General features: G+C 36.0%; 1 protein-coding gene across 1 annotated transcript; it reads left to right on the top strand.

The window, feature by feature from the left end:
• Positions 1–15375: 15375 nt before the first annotated feature.
• On the top strand, positions 15376–16505 carry LOC111897117 (uncharacterized). The gene is made up of 2 exons (XM_023893082.3): positions 15376–15976; positions 16042–16505. The coding sequence occupies exons 1-2, from the start codon at positions 15376–15378 to the stop codon at positions 16503–16505; spliced, it is 1065 nt and encodes a 354-aa protein (XP_023748850.3).
• The last annotated feature ends 1820 nt before the right edge of the window (positions 16506–18325 follow it).

The raw sequence follows: 18325 nt of genomic DNA, 5'->3' as shown, positions 1-18325 counted from the left end.
TAAAGATTTGTTGCAAAAACCCTAAAATATAAACCTTTTCACTGCAAGGACGAAAAGTGTCAAAGTTACTAAAGAGTTGTGGCAAAACCCTAAAAGCACAAAAACTTAATCAAAACACAAAAATATAAAAATTTTGACTTTAAAGACTAAAAGTGTCAAATTCACTAAACATTTGTGACAAAAACCTAAAGACATAAAGTTATCATTACTAACTTCCTCTAGATTTAATATATATATATATATATATATATATATATATATATATAAAATGAGTTCAATTCCTCTTGGTTACTTTTTCCTCATTTCGAGTTTATATATATATATATATATATATATATATATATATATATATATATATATATATATATATATATATATATATATATATATATATATAAAAGTTTATGACATAAAGTATGTCTAGCTTCATGGTTAAGTGTGAGACCCTTGTAACTTAAAGTTACGGGTTTGATCCTTGCTTCCTTTTAATCCGTATTTTTTTTTCAATAAGACATAAAAAAGATGATGTGGTATGCATTGTCAGCTGCTAGGTCAGCATTTATCGCCAAGTCAGATGCCATGTCAGCATTTACCTGTTGAGTAGGTAAAAAAGGATTAAACTGATTACATTAGCCGGTATTCTGTCATTTTCTGTTAACAAAAATTATTTTGAGACTAAACCGTAAAATAGGTCAAAACTTTAGGACTATTTCGGAGATTTCCCTATTTCCCTTTAACATATTCAATATAAGTTGCAAAATAAATATTTTTTCGGACATAATGATTTTGTCTATGCTAACAGCATATTTCCATATTTATATCTTTTTTGCCTCAAATAATTTTAATCTAAAAATTTGCAACCATGATAAATTTAAAGGTAAATTATTAATAAGTTTTGTTTGTTTTTTTTTCTTTTACTAAATTGTCAATTATTTGTTTTTTGTCTCTTACATAATTTATTTCTATAGTTTTCGCTTTTATTAATATTATTTTTTATTGTTATAATTTGGGTTAATGTTACAAAAGTCCTTATATTTGCAGAAAATTGTCGGTTTTATCCAAAGTTGAATTTTAGATCTGTTAATGCCTCAAACTTGGATAAATTTTGTCATTTTTGTCATTGCAGCAGGTTTTCCCGGTCATCACAAAATTTTAGATAGAGGTTTTCTGATAACTGCTAACGTTACATGCCACGTCAGCTTCGTAATTAGACAAGAAAAATTAGTAGCTTTAAAACAGAAAATTACAAGGTGGAGGTTGGAACACATGACCTACCACACACAAAGGAAGGGACTTAACAGCAAGTCGAGGACGATTTCATGTATTCTTAACGCATTAATATATTTATATATAAAATGTAGCGGATGCATTATTATTATTATTATTATTATTATTATTATTATTATTATTATTATTATGCATTTATAAAACATATTTATTTTGTATAGAAATGTATTTAAACATACATATAAGCATAAAAATACCATATAAATATTTATTTTTTATACATATAAAAACGTTTTTTTACATAATATATAAATACAAATATACTAAAAATATCTTTACACATAAAATATACATATAAATATGTATAAAAACATAGTTTTATATTTTATATGTATAAAAAACGTTTTTATATGTATAAAAATGTTTTTATATGTTATAAAAAGATGTTATTTATACATATAAAAACAAATTATATTCATATAAAAAAATTAAAAAAAACACTTTATTTAAATAGAAATACATATCCATTTTTAAAAATATTATTTATAAAAACGTTATTTATAAAAATATATAAAAACCTTATCCGAGTATGTATGCATACGTTTAATTAAGTTTTCATAGTTTAAATACGAAATAAATTTGTTTTTATACATGTAAAAATAAATAAATATTTATATGCTATTTTCATAGTTGTATGTATAAAAAAAATATGTTTCTTTAAATCCATATACCAATAACAATAATCCTTCCTAATAAATAAAATTTTTTTGCCACTTGTCAACTTTTTATGTATTTAGACACATGTAATTTTGTGGTTAATTTTTAAAAATTAATTTCCATTTGTCATTTTGTGGTAATTTTTAATTTTCATAATTAACTATCTAATTTTTATGTTATAGAAAGTAATCAATGTGTCATTAATTTGTTTCCTTATATTTTGAAATTTTAATATGTTTCCTTCAAAACATATATAATTTATAATTGACATGTTTCTTTTAAAGTTTATTGTTATTTTAGACAAAATAATCAATATAAAAAAATCAAACTTTGTTATTTTTTATTGACAAACTAAAAAATTTGTTATCTGGTCAAAATATTTTTTTTTTTAGTTTGTTTTATTAATATAAATTGAATTATTTATTTATTCATTATTTTGTTTGTATATATATTTTGAAATTTTATTTTAAAAAATTTATAATGTTTACACTTTGATATTTAATGTTTTCTTTAAAAAAATATTTAAAGTTTATATCTTTATATATAACTTTTTTAGTCAACCCGTGTAGCACACGGGTTTCACACTTAGTATTATTAATAATGATAATAGTGAAGGATTTGGATCCGGTAAACATACATTATATATAGTAAATTGGAATGTGAAACATGTAAAGGATATTTGAGTTCGAATCTAGGCTGCTCTTTTTATTCCGCCAACTTATTTTTTATTTTTTAAGTAAAGGAGCAACAATGACATGACTTGCTTTCTCAGCCTCATGTCAGTGTTTATAGCCTAGTAAGCGTCCCAGTTGGATCCGGTCACCGGCTGAGAAGTTTTAAACCGGATAAAAAGGCAAAAATTACAAAATTTATCCAAGTTTGAGGGGCATTAAGGACCCTAAAATTCAACTTTTGGTAAAACCAACAATTTCCTGCAAATTTAAGGACTTTTGTGACATTAAGCTTTATAATTTCTTAATTAGTTGTCATTTGTGGTATTGTAACAAACAAAATACACTTTCAAACTTTATTTTTGTCCACCTCCTCCATACATAATTTATTGGATCAAAACTTTATTTTTATACTTTTGTGATACACATTCCAATGAGGTATCCACCACAATGCACAAGATGACTAAATATTATTTACATATATTTTTGTTCATATGAAAATGAACAAAAAAAAAAAAAACAAATCAAATGTTTTTTTAGTGATTCATTAAGTCGAATTATAAATGTATTCTAATTTTTTGTTCTTTTTAAAAAAATATTTGAAAAAAGTTTTAAAATTCTTAGGGTTTTTTTGGTTCTAACTATATACATATGTTTAAGTCCTGTGAAAACCAAAATATTTGCGAGACCTCACGAACTCTTAATTCGTTCATCATTTTTCAAAACCAAGACTGCTAGTGGACTAAAGCTACATCTAAGAGCGATCCACGCTCCAAAAAAAGTTTTGACGAACTTTATTATAGAAATGTGCATATATGGACATCTAAGACTGTGTTTAGAGCGCCACAGTTAGCCGATAAGCTAGTTTTTTTACGAGTTTTTTATGTTGTCATGTTTGGCAAACTAAAAAATAACTTATAAGCTAGCTGATAAGGTAGCTTTTTAAAAAGCTAGTTAGACGAGTTTTTTAGGAGTTTTTTTAAAATAAATTTAAATATACCCCTTTATTAATTATAGACACATATTCTTTTAAATGTCTTTTTATATACTTTTATATCTTTCAGCTAGTGTAACATCTCATAAATACAACCCAAAAATATCGTTTTCAAGATCATTTAACAAACATAAGTATCATCGCCATGGTATAAGATCATAAAGCATGTATCTCAAAATCTCATAAAATTTTGTCATCGTAACACAATCTCATATAAAACATTAGAGTAAACTCCCAGGCTAAGAAAATTATGATGTGTGTCATGCCATCATCCCGAGCCCTTTCCCTTGCTAACTGAAGTACCTAAAACCAAAACTGAAATTGTAAGCACGAAGCTTAGTGAGCTCCCCCAAACTACCTCATACCATACAATAACACATATAACAAATACTGGGCCTTGCCCACTGCATCGGGCCCCGCCCGGCATCGAACCGGAGTCCAACATAAATTGGTACCCCGCCCACTGCATCGGGCCCCACCCGACATCAGACCGAAGTCCGGAATAACTTGGGCCCCGCCCGGCATCGGACCGAAGTCCGGAATAAACTAAACATAACATAAGCATGAACATATAACATAATCACATATACTGCATCGGGCTTGCTCGGCATCGGACCGGAGTCCGGAACATATACACATAACATAAACATGCATGAATCACGAAGACATCAAGCATTCATAACTACTTCTCGGGACCACCTCGGCATAGGACCGAAGTACGAAATTGTTAGTTCCGGATCTGGATCTAATACTAGTAATCAAACAATCACAAATCGAGAATAACAATGAGATGAAAATACTTGAGCTTGCACACGTTTATATCAAATAACCGTCTGGTAAAACTCAAGTATTAGCCGTAAACTAACAGGCAACCAACCGTTCAAATGACCAACTCCTAGCCTTTATATACTAGTCTAGACAACAAACTGAGTTTGCAGCCGTAAACACGTTTACGGTCGTGAACATGACAAAACAGTAAACACTCAAAAATACTATTACAGACTCAAAACCAAACAAATCACATAAAACCTAGCCCAAACCATTTATCAAACCCTTCAATCTCCCCCTTGGTTTGGTGCTAGCATGATTTCAGTCTTTGTCGACGACCAGCACATCAGATCTCCCCATTGCTCCATTCCACATCTTCTTTTCGATAATTTGAGCCACCATCGCCGTATATTCTTTCGCAGCAGGTTCAAATATGGATTCAGCAACTACAATCTGTTTAGTAGCAAGGTGATGTATGTCCCACTTGTGAAATTGAAGCAAATCCCTTTTCTCATAGAGACGGATGCAATCTTCCTTTAGCTTGATGACTGCACCATCCGTGGATTCATCATACACCCAATAAAGCATGGATGCAAGAGAACCATCAGGGTAATTTTGAAGAACAGGGACTTTCTTAACCTCAGTTGTAGCAGGCCACATTACAGAAGTAATTGGCTGTTTTGTTGAGGTATCAAATATCTTGGAGTGAACCTTGACAACAGACTCTGCAGTCTTCATTGATGGAAACCCCTTGGCGACTTGATCTTCCAAGAAAGATTTGAACTGACTGGCCTTAGGATTTCCTGATGGATTTGAAAAGGGAGCTTTGGATAGCTCAATGAGGTCAACCTTAGTAAAAGAATGAAAATCATGAGCATCCTTGTATAGTTCCTTATTCCCGCTCTTCCTTCTCACCATAAACATGTTCTGCGTGTCATGGAATCCCAACGATACGATTCCTGACCTATCACCATAGACATCCCTGAAAGTTTGAGTGCTAAGATCAGTAAGAGTAATTCGTGGCTGATCCCAGGGTGCCTTATGATCCACACTTCGTTTGAAAAGCCATTTTCCTTTGTCATCCTCAATAACAACCTTCTTCTTCTTCTTCTTGGAACTCTTTGAAGCATTTGCTCTTGGATCTTGTTCCGGTTCCACTTCAAAGCGATCCACAATGATGGGGGATCTGATCGGTTGAGAGCTAGCAGGAGCATCAACACTTGGAGCATCTGGAATAGGGGAATCAACATGTGGTTCTTCAACATTTGACTTAAATTCATCACTAAATTATTCTTCAAGCTTATTTTGTAACTCCAAGAAGTTAGCAGCCAAGTGACCATATTGTTTCTGAAGGTCGGCAATTTGCTTAGACTTCAAAACATTGTCTTCGTGAAGCTCGACCACTTGGATACTGAGCTCTGTATTTTCAGTTTGAAGTTCTGCGACCTTGATGACAAGCTCTATATTCCTTTGGTCAAGATCAACATTCTTCTGATTTAAAACGTCAATCTGACTCTGGAGTCCATGGAGTGAAGGGGTTTCTTCTCTTGTGTTGTCACCTCGAATAAAAATTCCTTTGCCACGAGAAAGTGGTGTAGAGAATTGTTCTTCAGCCAATAGTCGGGCTAACCTAACTGAGGCATCATCTTTTTCTGGCCTGGGAGGAGAGAGGTTTGCTTGAAATGAGGAACCACCAGCTTCAAATACAATACTGGGACCTTCACTGATAGGTTCGGTTGAGACAATAATAGGCGTGATTGTTGGTGGAGCTGTAGCACCTTGAGTCGTTGTACTCGTATTTGCTAGTCTCAGAACTAGTATGCGTCGCTTGTTTGGAGGAGGAGTGGCCTGTGTGGTGGTGAGATCATCTTCCATTGGCATAGAAGTAGGTGAGACAGTATCAAGGGGAGGAATCCCTGATATTGGCACCATAGAAGTTGTTATTTCCGCCTCTGGATTGGAAACAATGGGTGCAGCTTTGAGAACGGCTTCTACTTCCCTTGTCTCAGTTGTCATATGAACAACTTTATTGACATTGTCAAGCAAACTGTCGAGGTTTACTTCGTTCAAATAATCGTCATTACTACCAAAATTCAACGGGATATCATCCTTATCAAATCCCGTGAGATCAACATCCTTAAGCCCTTCATCATCGATTCCTGTTCCCTTGTCGAAATTACTTTGTACTTGAACTGATTGTAATTCGTGTTCGTCATTGACTCGAGCATTTGGATCAGGAGTCTCATTATCTTCGTGTTCTGAGGCCGTGATGATAAATTCAGATGACACTCGTTCAGATGAAGTTGGTTCAGATAAAGTCTTCTCAGAATTTCCATGAGATTTAGAAGACTCATTAATCTCTGCAAATTGTCCAAACTTCACCAGAGGATGCAGACCTTGAAACACTACCTTTCCCTTTCGATTTTGTTTAATGAGACCAACAGTGTGAGGGCCCAAGGATTTTGTGTCCATTTTGTCACCAAATTTGACCATATCGGGGAATTGGTCATCAATAAAAACTTGAATAAATCTGGGATACATCAAAAATGCATCCTTATTTCCCCGTGTCCTGGTGCCTTCACCAGGAATTCATCAAGGACATACTTTGAGAAATTGAACTTGTTGCCGGCAGCCATAGAAACAATTGCTCCTGTATTTCTAATGGAGATCTCATCTGCTCCTGATCTCTTTCCTGACATGCAGCTTATGAAGACATGAGTCAGGAAACGCCAGTGGGGAGGCAGAAGCTTCTTCACAGTTGGAGGATAAGAACCTTCGTATCCCATCTTGTCAAGAATTCGAGGAATTTCTTCAACTTCAGCTTCAGTGGGATAATCAGATTCATCAAGGATTAACAAGGTGTCTCTGATATATTTCTCTGAAATTTTGATCTTGCAGTTTTGCACCATTGCTTCAATAATCAGCTCTTTGTTCACCTCTGTCACCTTTTCTGATCTCCAGAATTCTTGAATAAGGCTCTCATAGATAACAGGATTCATCGTTATAGCATGAGCCAGGCAGCATTCTCGAAGCCGGTACATCATTGACATAAATTCTCTGTGAGCCACTGGTGGATCATCCAAAACAAAGGCAAGGTTATGCATCTCAGCAGTCTTAAGAAACGCCATTATTTGCACCTAACAAACCAAGTAAGAAAACAAAGTATTTAACAAATCAGCAAGAGACTATGGTCAACTTGGTCAATCGACCGTAAACAGAGTTTATGGCCGTAAGGCCAAACTGAGTTTACGGTCGTAAAGACAAAAGTCTTTTACGGTCGCAAGGTCAGAAAGGGGAGTTTACTGTACATGAATTTATGGTCTATGATTTTACTGTCTTTGAATATCCTTACACCGTAAACTCCAACGAACCTTAAATCACAGATTACTCCTTCGATTTGCAGTCGAATCAAACAACAAAATACATTTTCTGGGTCGGATTTTACATACCTTCAACGAGGACTGAGCGATTTCAAGAAAACTAACACTTGATTTTTCGAGAATTTGAGAGAAAAAAGGCTGTTTACGGTCTAAGAAGAAAGGAGGCAGTAAAGAGGGTTTACCGGAGTAAACTCCTCCTTATATACCACTTTGACTTTTCAACTTCCCTTACACGGTTAGATTAACAGTCCAATTTCCAAATAAAATTTCAAAAATAAAGTCTTTTTGAGGATTATAAAAATAAAATAAAATAAAAATAAAAATAAAAATAAAAATTTATCCTAATTAAAAATTTAAGAAATAAAATTTGACACTTAAAAAATAATAATAAAAAATTAAAAATAAAAATAAAACAAAGAAAATTAAAGATAACCTCAAAAATAAAATAAAAGAAATTTTAAACAAAATAATGCGCGTAAGTAAACTTTTGACTTCATCTTGTGATACTGGGATCAAAGTTGTTAGACAATCTTTATCCACTTGTCGGTACCTTTCATATTCACATCTTTGTCTGGTCGATCGTCGGTATTGTGATCCACTTAAACACGAAAAATTGTGACCATTTTAAGACATACTAATAATTGTAAGACAAAGTGATCCTAAGTTGCTAGAAATTTTATCTGATCCTAATTCCTTAGATACTATATCTTAAGGACCATTTAGCTGACGAGGACCAGGGATATTGTTGTCCACCTAAATTGAGCAGCGAGATCTATAGACAATCTTTGAGTGTTCAATTTTAATTGTACTGGAACATGTTTCCCGCTTCCTGATATGCCCCAGCCATCAAGAACTTCCAGAGTACTCCTTACACCGGGTGAGCAGACAATCATTCAGAGAGAGAACAGATTCAGATTGCTATTACTTATTGTTTCAGAGGGGTTTGAGAAGTAGAAGGTTGCATATGCTGTGTACCAGGTCGGATTGGAAGTCACGCAGAGGAGACAGCTTATGACTAACAGATAAGAAGAATTTCATATATATAACATGCAGAGAAATAGAGTTGCATATGTTGTATACCAGGTCGGATTGAAAGTCACGCAAAGGAAACAACATATGACTAACAGACAGAAAGAAAGAAAACGATTTTCTATAGACCTAATTTATCGGAATTTACCAGTCGTCCCATCCAACCGGAATTAAGGATAGAATCTGCACATCGAGGAAAAGTTAAACCACGGTTCCAAGTACGGGTTCATTAAATGTGACATGTGGATTACCATATATATCTCCCTGCTCAACCTATCCAAGCGTCGTATTGTCAGGCCAAACGGATCTAACTAGGTCAAGATTTGTCAAGTCTATAGATTTCATAAGTTCAGCTTTTCCTAGTCAAGTCCATTTAGAATTTTTCGTGCCTACCGACGCATCAAACCAGAGCATAAACCTTTCAACTTCGAGTACGTTACGCAGACTTAGATTGCCTGTTATCACTAGATAATATCACTTCCCATACCTTCAACAACAAACAAAACTATTAGCGACAATTATTTTTTGAATTTTTTGAATTTTTATGTTTTTGGATTTTTTTTTTAAAATAAAACGGAAACAAAATATTTTTGGATTTTTGTTTATTTCTCCCCCTAAATTTGTGCAAGGTAGAGAATGAAATGACTAAAAATGCGCAAATTTAAACTAAGAAAATCTAAAAAAGTTAATCCTCAAAACGAATCATTTTTAAAAATCCCACAAGCACATCGAATCGAGCTTTATGAAAAGGCTTTGTGAACAGGTCCGCCACATTATTGTCAGTGTGAACATGTTCTAGCCTGATGAGCGAACGCTCATAACAATCTTGGATAAAATGAATTTTGATATCAATGTGCTTGGTTTTGGAATGTTGGACTGGATTTTTAGCGATTTGAATAGCAGCCTCATTGTCACAATGAATTGGAGTTTCTAAAAAGTTCAAACCGTAGTCCAACAGCTGATGTTGGATCCATATGACTTGAGAACAACAAGCAGACGCAGCGACATATTCCGCTTCTGCTGTTGAGGTTGAGACCGTATGCTGCTTCTTGCACTGCCATGAGACCAGTCTATCTCTAAGAAATTGGCATCCTCCTGAAGTCGGTTTTCTATCAAGCTCACACCCGCCATAGTTGCTGTCTGCAAAAGCATAAAGGTCAAATTCTGGATTTTTCGGATACCAAAGGCCCAGTTTTGGGCAACCTTTGAGATACCGAAAAATCCGTTTAACAGCAATAAGATGAGAAAGTTTAGGATTGGCCTGGAAGCGTGCACATTGACAGACTGCAAATATTATGTCTGGACGACTAGCAGTCAAATACATGAGCGAACCGATCATCGATCGATAATACGTCTGATCTACGGATGCGCCTTCATGATCAGGAGCCAGTAGAGGTCTTTTCGCCATGGGTGTAAGAGCAGGTTTTGTGTCTCTGAACCCGAACTTCTCCAGTATATCATCCACATACTTTGCTTGATGAATAAGGATTCCGGTAGAATATTGTTTTACCTGAAGCCCCAGAAACATGGTCATCTCCCCAAGCGAACTCATCTCAAACTTTTTCTTCATTACGCCTTGAAACTCCTTGCAAAGCTGTGGACAAGTTGACCCGAAGATAATGTCGTCAACATAGATCTGAACAAATATCTGATCATTACCCACATGCTTAATGAACAAAGTTTGATCAATGGTGCCGCGAGAGTATCCATGCTCGAGCAAATGCTTTGTAAGAGTCGCATACCATGCTCGAGGAGCTTGATGTAACCCATACAATGCTTTGTCCAACTTGTAGACACGATTAAGGAACTTTGAGTCAACAAACCCAGGGGGTTGATCAACATAGATTTCTTCCTTCACCTTGCCATACAAGAAGGCAGTCTTGACATCCATTTGGTAGACCGTGAAATTCATGTAAGAGGCATATGCGAGAAAGATGCGAATAGCCTCCAACCGAGCCACGGGAGCAAATACCTCAGTATAGTCAAGACCCTCAATCTGTCGAAACCCATGAACCACTAACCTTGCTTTATTTCTGACGATCACTCCCGAATCATCTTGCTTATTACGATAGACCCAACGCATGTCAAGAGCCCTTTTGCCCTTTGGTAAGTCAACCAGCTTCCAAACCCTGAGCTTTTCAAACTGATTAAGCTCTTCATGCATTGCATCCTCCCAACTGGGATCATTTAGAGCCATGTCAACGTTCTTTGGCTCTATTTGAGATATAAAGCAAGAGTAGAGACATGCATTAACATCTCCACTCTGACTTCTGGTTTTAAATCCATCTCCCAACTGGCCAATGACATTTTCGATCGGATGATCGCGTTGGATTCTGGAAGGTATGTCTTGGCTGATATCATTGAGAGAAACAGGAAGAGTGTGAATGTTGAAACCTCCATCATCTGCTGATTGAGTCCTATTTGATGACTCTGCTACAAACTCATTTGCAATTTCTTCAGGAAAGAGTAGTTCCATAAAAGTTGAAGTGGCAGCGGAAGCATCTCTAGACATGAACTATCTTTCAATAGGGGTAAGAGGTGTAGCATCAACATCAGGAGTTACATCTTGAAATTTAGACTTTGGACTAGATGGTTGATCAGATGACTCCCCCTCAGGTGTAGCAGAGGACTCTTCATCACGTGGAGCAGAGAACTCCCCCTCAACCGATGGGGGTCTGTAGACAACTTCTTCTTCTTCGTCTTCGTACACAATCTTTGAACCAGAAGAGGATCCACTTGAACTATCTGAAGACACATTAAATGATTTGAAAAGAGATGTGTAATCAAATAACCGGTCGGGACCCACTCGAGTGTCTGTTACATTCTCCTCCAGCCAGCGCACGTCATAGGATTCAACGATCTGCTTTGTCCTTTTGTTGTAAACCCTATACGCGATGCGTGCGGCATACCCCATGAAGTAACAGTCATTAGCTTTGGCATTAAATTTAGGGTTGGATTCTAAGTGAAGAAGAGTGCAAGGGCAACCAAATACACGGAAATGGTTGACAGAAGGCTTGTGTCCATAAAGAATTTCATATGGAGTCTTCATTTGTGCTTTGTTGATTAGAACATGGTTCTGCACGTAGCAAGCGGTGTTAATCGCCTCAGCCCAAAAGAAAACAGGTAGTTTGGAATCATATAGCATCGTCCTTGCGGCGCCTTTCAACATTCTATTTCTCCTTTCAGCAACACCGTTTTGTTGAGGCGTGTGATCAGAGCTATATCGACGCACTATCCCTTTTTCTATGCAAAAATGATCAAGAACCGAATTCTTAAATTCAGTTCCATTGTCAGTGCGAAGCGCCTTCACTTGATTGTTGGTCTACTTCTCAATCATCACCACAAACTTCTTTATCAGATCAACAACCCCTGCTTTGTTGGATAAGAAGAAGAACCATGTAAATGGAGAGAAATCATCGATCACAACGAGGCAGTATGATCTTCGGTTAATGTTCAGGACGTTGACCGGTCCAAATAAGTCCATGTGTAACAATTGGAGCACTTGACTTATGGAGTTGAATTGCTTGGGCAGGTGTGGTTTCCGATGATGTTTGCCTTGAGCACTGGAAACACACTTTTTAAATGTGATAAAGTCTCTGACAGGGAGGCCTCAGCCCATCTCATTTTTCACAAGACGATTCAGGTTTTTCGCGTTAGCATGACCGAGTCTTCGATGCCATAGCATTGCGTTGTGTTCGGAGACCTTTGAGAATAGACAAGTGACTTGTTCAGGGAGATTACTTTTCATATCAATAATGTAAGCATTCCCATCCTGTTTAGATTTGACTAGAATCCATTCTTCTGGGATGACAATGCCTGGCTTGAGAATCATACACTCTTTATCAGTGGATAAAGTAGCCTTTGTCGCATATTTGGGAAACGCTCAACAAGCTGTGCTTTAACTCGGGAGCGTAGTTGACATTTTCGAAGCTCAACACTCCATTTGTAACAGTTTCGCGCTGTGTGATCTTTCCATCATCTCCGCCCGCAAAGGAAACATAACCCCCGTTAAAAGATTGAATTTCGCTCAGTTGGGAGATGTCTCCAGTCATATGCCGGGAGCAGCCACTGTCGACGTACCAAGGACGAACGACATTCCTCCGCAACTGTCCCTGCAAAATGAGCGGAATCATTTAGGTTTTGTTTGTTTTTTATTAAAAACCTCTTCAAACCTCTTCATGTTGCGCGGCGCAGCACACGCGCAACACTTTCTTTCCCGCAGCTGTTTGTTTTTTCGCAGCCTTCGAAATTAAAAACCTCTTCCCGTCCTCTGCTTGGGACAATACTTGAAAATTGCTTTTAACCTCTTCAAAACTAAACCCTAAAAAAAGCGGCCACCTCCATTCTTCCAGCAAGTCGATCTTCCAGCAAGTCGATCGTGAGCTACCTTCTCTCGACATCGCGTCTTCTCAGACCAGTGATCACCGGCGCAGCGACCACCGGCGCAGCCACCACCCACCGGCGCAACCCCCACCGGCCTCTCCCCTTTCATCGGTCGTCCTTCCAGGTTAGTTTCTTGCTCTTTTTTTTCCCGTTTTTGGCTGCTGAAAGCAGCGATTGTCTTGAATGATTTTTGGCTCCGTTTTTGGCTCTTAATCAATGAACGATTTTTGACTCCTGAATCAATGAACGATTTTTGTTGTGCAACTTCATTGGTGTTTTACTTCATTGTTCATGCTTCAACTTAATTGTTTGATTTTTGTTGTTGAATCTTTGATTTTGCTTGTTGGTGCTAATCTTATCAAATAGTTCATGCCTTATATCAAATAGTTGTTCTTGAATCTTTGTTCTTGCCCCAATTTCTTCAATTTGTGCTTAAAATGTCATATGTTGTTGCTTAATTGTAATGAAATATTGCTGAATTGTCACTAATTATTGCTGAATTGTCACAAATTGTTGCTGAAATGTCACAAATTGTTGCTGAAATGTCATGAAATGTTGTTCAAATGTCAAAAAATGTTGCTGAAGTGTCATAATTGTTGCTGAAATATGAATAATCTTTGTTGAAATTGATTATGTTCATAATTACAAGTTGTAATTATGCTGAAAGTTGTTGGTATAAGGTTATGTGTGCTAAAGTATGTATTCCATATGGTTTTTTTTATTAGCAATGGCAGATAAACATACGTGGACCAATGACCAAACAAAATTCTTATTGAACACTTGCATTGAAGAAGTACAAAATGTGGGTAGAAAAGGTTTGAGTTTGCACAAAAATTCATGGAACAAGTTAGGAACAGCTATTAAGGAAAAGTTTGGTGTGGATTTGACTCAAAGACAATTGAAAAACGCCTATGACAACCTTAAAGCTAAATACACGGGATGGTTATACTTGAAAAACAAAACTAGCAACCTTTACAATCCTCAAACAAACACTTTTAACCTAACAAATGAGGAGTGGGAGGACTTTAAAAAGGTATATATATATATATATATATATATATATATATATATATATATATATATATACACACACATATTAATATGTATTCTGTTTATATAGTTGTCATTTATTCTTATACTACTTTTGTTACATTGATTGGGTTTAGGGACATCCAAAAGCCGCTTCTTTGAAAATTGTCCCATTGTTGTTTCTAGAGCTTTGTGCAGAACTCTTTGATGGAAATAGTGCCTCTGGTAATCTAAGCTATGGCACATCCCAAACACCATCGGGACATGGATCATCTTCTTTCCATGTCACACCACTACAACTTATGGAGACCCCTTCTGTTAACATAGATGATGATGATTTCTTTTCCAATCATACCACTCAGCCACCACCTTATGCTGCTTCACCTTCTGCTGCTTCACCTTCTGGTAACCCCAACAAAAGAGCTAAACCCTCAACTCCTAGACCTCGAGCTAGTGCCTCACCTGAGCCACCTTCTAGTGCCTCCCCTAAAGCTTCTATTACTACTGATGATTTAGCATTGGAGATGCAGCAAGCTCTACGACATTTGACTCGAGGGCCAACAATTCCCCAATGTTTAGAGAAGCTAGAGTTACTCGAGTTAGGCCCGTTTGACCCTCTACGATTTGCTGCTTATCATATTTTTGGAGGGACCATGAATATGAGAGAGATGTGGGTAAATTTGCCTAATGATCCACAAATATTAAGAGGGTGGATCGAGATGACAACTACAAGTTTAGGAGTATTGAAGGATGGAAAGATTGTCCATTAAGTTTACATATTTGGATTTGAACTATGTGGTAATGTTTTTTGGTTATTTGGTACTTGGATGTTATTTGTAGTATGTGGTTATTTGGTACTTGAATGTTATTTGTAGTATTTGGAATTTGAACTATGTGATTATGTATTTTGGTTATTTGGTTATGTTATTTGCTACTTGAGTTTTATATTTTTTTATTTGGTACTTGAGTTTTATATTTTTTTTATTTGGAACTTGAACTATGTGATTATATATTTTGGTTTTTTGGTACTTGAGTTTTATATTTGGTACTTGTGTTGATTAATAGGTTCCTAATGGATCACGACAAAAAGATACTACTCATAATTCTAATGTACTTGTACGTCCGCTACTTTTGGAAAAGGGGTGTAAAACAAGTGCGGGACAACGATTCGGAAATGATGGGACATGAATTTACATTAGAGTTACTTCACCGTAATCCTCTACAATGTGTTGAAGTGCTACGCATGTACCGTGAATCATTTGTCCGACTATATGCTCATTTTAGAGTAAACTACGCGTTAAATGATAGCAAACATGTGTCGGTTGAGGAGAAGATGGCTATGTATTTGATGATGATCGGTCATAACCAACGTTATGTGATTATCAAGCGGAGATTTCAACACTCAAAGCAAATAGTTCATAAGTTTTTTCATGAAGTGTTGGACAAAATGCTGCTTTTCGCACATGACATTATAGTGCCAACTTCTTTTAATCCGAATCCAAACATTCCAGGACATAATAGGAGGCTACGATGGGTGTTTAAGGGAGCAGTTAGTGCACTTGATGGCACCTTGATACATGCTGTTGTCCCTGCAAACAAACGGGATTTATATAGAAGTAGGGGAAAAGGTGATTGTTACCAAAACGTATTGGCAATATGTGACTTCAACATGATGTTTACGTTTGTTGTGGCCGGTTGGGAAGGGATAGCAAACGATTCTAGAATTTTATTAGAAGCATTAGCAAATCCACATGCACCATTCCCGCTTCCACCACCAGGTAAATTTATGGTTATTGAAATAGTTTTATCTTAGCTTGAAAAAATAAATGACTTTTTTTTACAGATAAATATTATCTTTGTGATGCCGCTTATGCAAACATTCGAGGTTTTATGGCACCGTACCGTAATGTGAGGTATTGGCTTGGAGATTTCCGTCGAAGACGTGCATTAACGAATAAAGAAAAATTTAACCATGCACACGCAAAACTTCGGAATGTCATTGAGCGTGCTTTTGGTGTCTTGAAAGCACGATTCCCTATATTGAAGAGGATGGCACCATTCTCATTGGTTACACAACGAAACATTACCCTAGCATGCTTTGCGCTTCATAATTTTATAAGAAGAGAGGGACTACATGATGAGTTTTTTGCACGATATGACGAACCAAATGTCTCGGTTCGGAATAACAATGTAGGCGTTGATAATGATGAAGATGAGATTCCAACACATGGTACTGCAGCGGATCGTGAATATATGACTCAGTTAAGAGATGAAATTGCCGAACAATTGATGCAAAATATGGAATGAAAATTATTAAAGTTTGGTTGTATGAATTTTATTTAAAAATGTTATTGTAAGACTAATTTGGTTGTTTGAATTTTATTTCAATGTTTTAAGATTACAATTATTAAATTTTTGGTATTAAAAAACTATTATCGGTTTATTAAATTATTATTTTTTTTAATATATGCAGCAGTCTGCAGCCGTTAAAAAAACAAACATGCTTCTCATTATAGTCTGCAACACTTTGGTCCACCTCTTCTGCTGCAGAGGGTTGCAGAGGTGGTCCGCAGACTTCAGACAGTTTCACTTCAGAAAAACAAACAACACCTTAGATTTAGGAACCCAGGTCATCACTGTCATGGGTTTCCTTTTCACTTTTTCTGATTTAGATTTTAAAATTTTCAAATTAGGATCTTCATTCCTAATCACTTCAGAGGGTGGTAACGATGGATTAGAAAGTGATTTGGGCCTCCATTGAAGTTTAGCTTTTACAACATTCTCTGGTGGTTTTGAAGTAGGTTTCATAGGAGTTTGCACAAACCTTCTGGATGTTCTACCAAAACTGGATGAAGATCTAGAATTGCTTTTTGACGAAACCTATCTTGGCGGAGCCGTGTTCGGTTTTGGCAAACTGTTTTGAGCTTTGTTAGTAAAAACCTTTTTATTTGATTGAAAACCAGCCCTTTTTCTGATTTTATCATCTTTCTGATCATTATTCCGAGAACGAGCTCTTGAGGATTTTCTAATTAAAGACCTTCCTCGAGATTCATTCTCCCCTCTTGGTGACAAATAGTTTACAAAGATCCTATTTTGACAATTCCTAGCTATGTGACCACCAACACGACAATTAAAACAAATTTGTTTATTATTTGAACTTGTATTGCATTTTTCAGATTTATTTTCTTTACAGACACTCTTACTTTTCTCAGAAGAACATGCATGAGAAATAGGTTGAGAAATAAGTGAAGGTGCCTCATTCGTTTTGACTTGCGGATTTGATGATTCTTCATGAGAATCACAAGCATCAGAATTACCAAACAATTCATCAAACATATCGAAAAAATTAAATTCAACAGTATCAGATGATGAGCCAACACAAGAAACATTTTCAGTCTTAACATCAGAAACACACTCAAAATTATTCATAACAGAAACATCAGGTTTAAAAACAGAAATAGATTCTCTAGCTTCACGCTTTGCCTGATCTAATGGTTGATCTGTAGAGGAAGTCGAAACATTAGTACTTTCAATGTTAATAAAACCTCTTGAAACAAAACCGGCTGGTTTGCCATATCGAAGATGTGGCTCCTTGTCAATTTCGTCATGTGTCATAGGGATGGATGTATAGTTATGATTGAAAGGTGGAGGAACACAATCATACCCTAGATCCTTGTTTTGATTTTCTTTAAATTTTAATTGGGCTTCACACAAGGACTCAACTGTCTTACTTGATGCAGTGTAATTTTTGAAACAAACATCTATTTTATCATTCTTAATTTTCAAAGCGTCAAGTTCTTTGGTTACTGCATCAAATTGTCTCTTAACATAATCATACAGTTCACATTTTTCACTGTATTCTGACTGAATTTTTCTAAAGTCCTTTATTTTAGCTTCTAGTTGGGCCTTAAGGGATTTTTGTCCTTTCCTAAATTGATAACCCTCATATTTAAGGTCCTCTACTTGCCTACGTAAGACTTGTATTTCATCACGAAGAAGTTTTCCATATTCTTTACAAGCAAATGAACAAGATGGTAGATTTACCTCGCTTTTCTTGGGCTCGGAAGAGGTAGATACCATTAGGGCAAGCTGTAGTTCCATCATCTCTGCTTCGGGATCAGCATCAT

This window comes from Lactuca sativa, chromosome 4 (genome assembly GCF_002870075.4).
Source record: "Lactuca sativa cultivar Salinas chromosome 4, Lsat_Salinas_v11, whole genome shotgun sequence".
Classification (NCBI taxonomy): Eukaryota; Viridiplantae; Streptophyta; class Magnoliopsida; order Asterales; family Asteraceae; genus Lactuca; species Lactuca sativa.
This window is presented reverse-complemented; position numbering and strand designations above follow the sequence as displayed.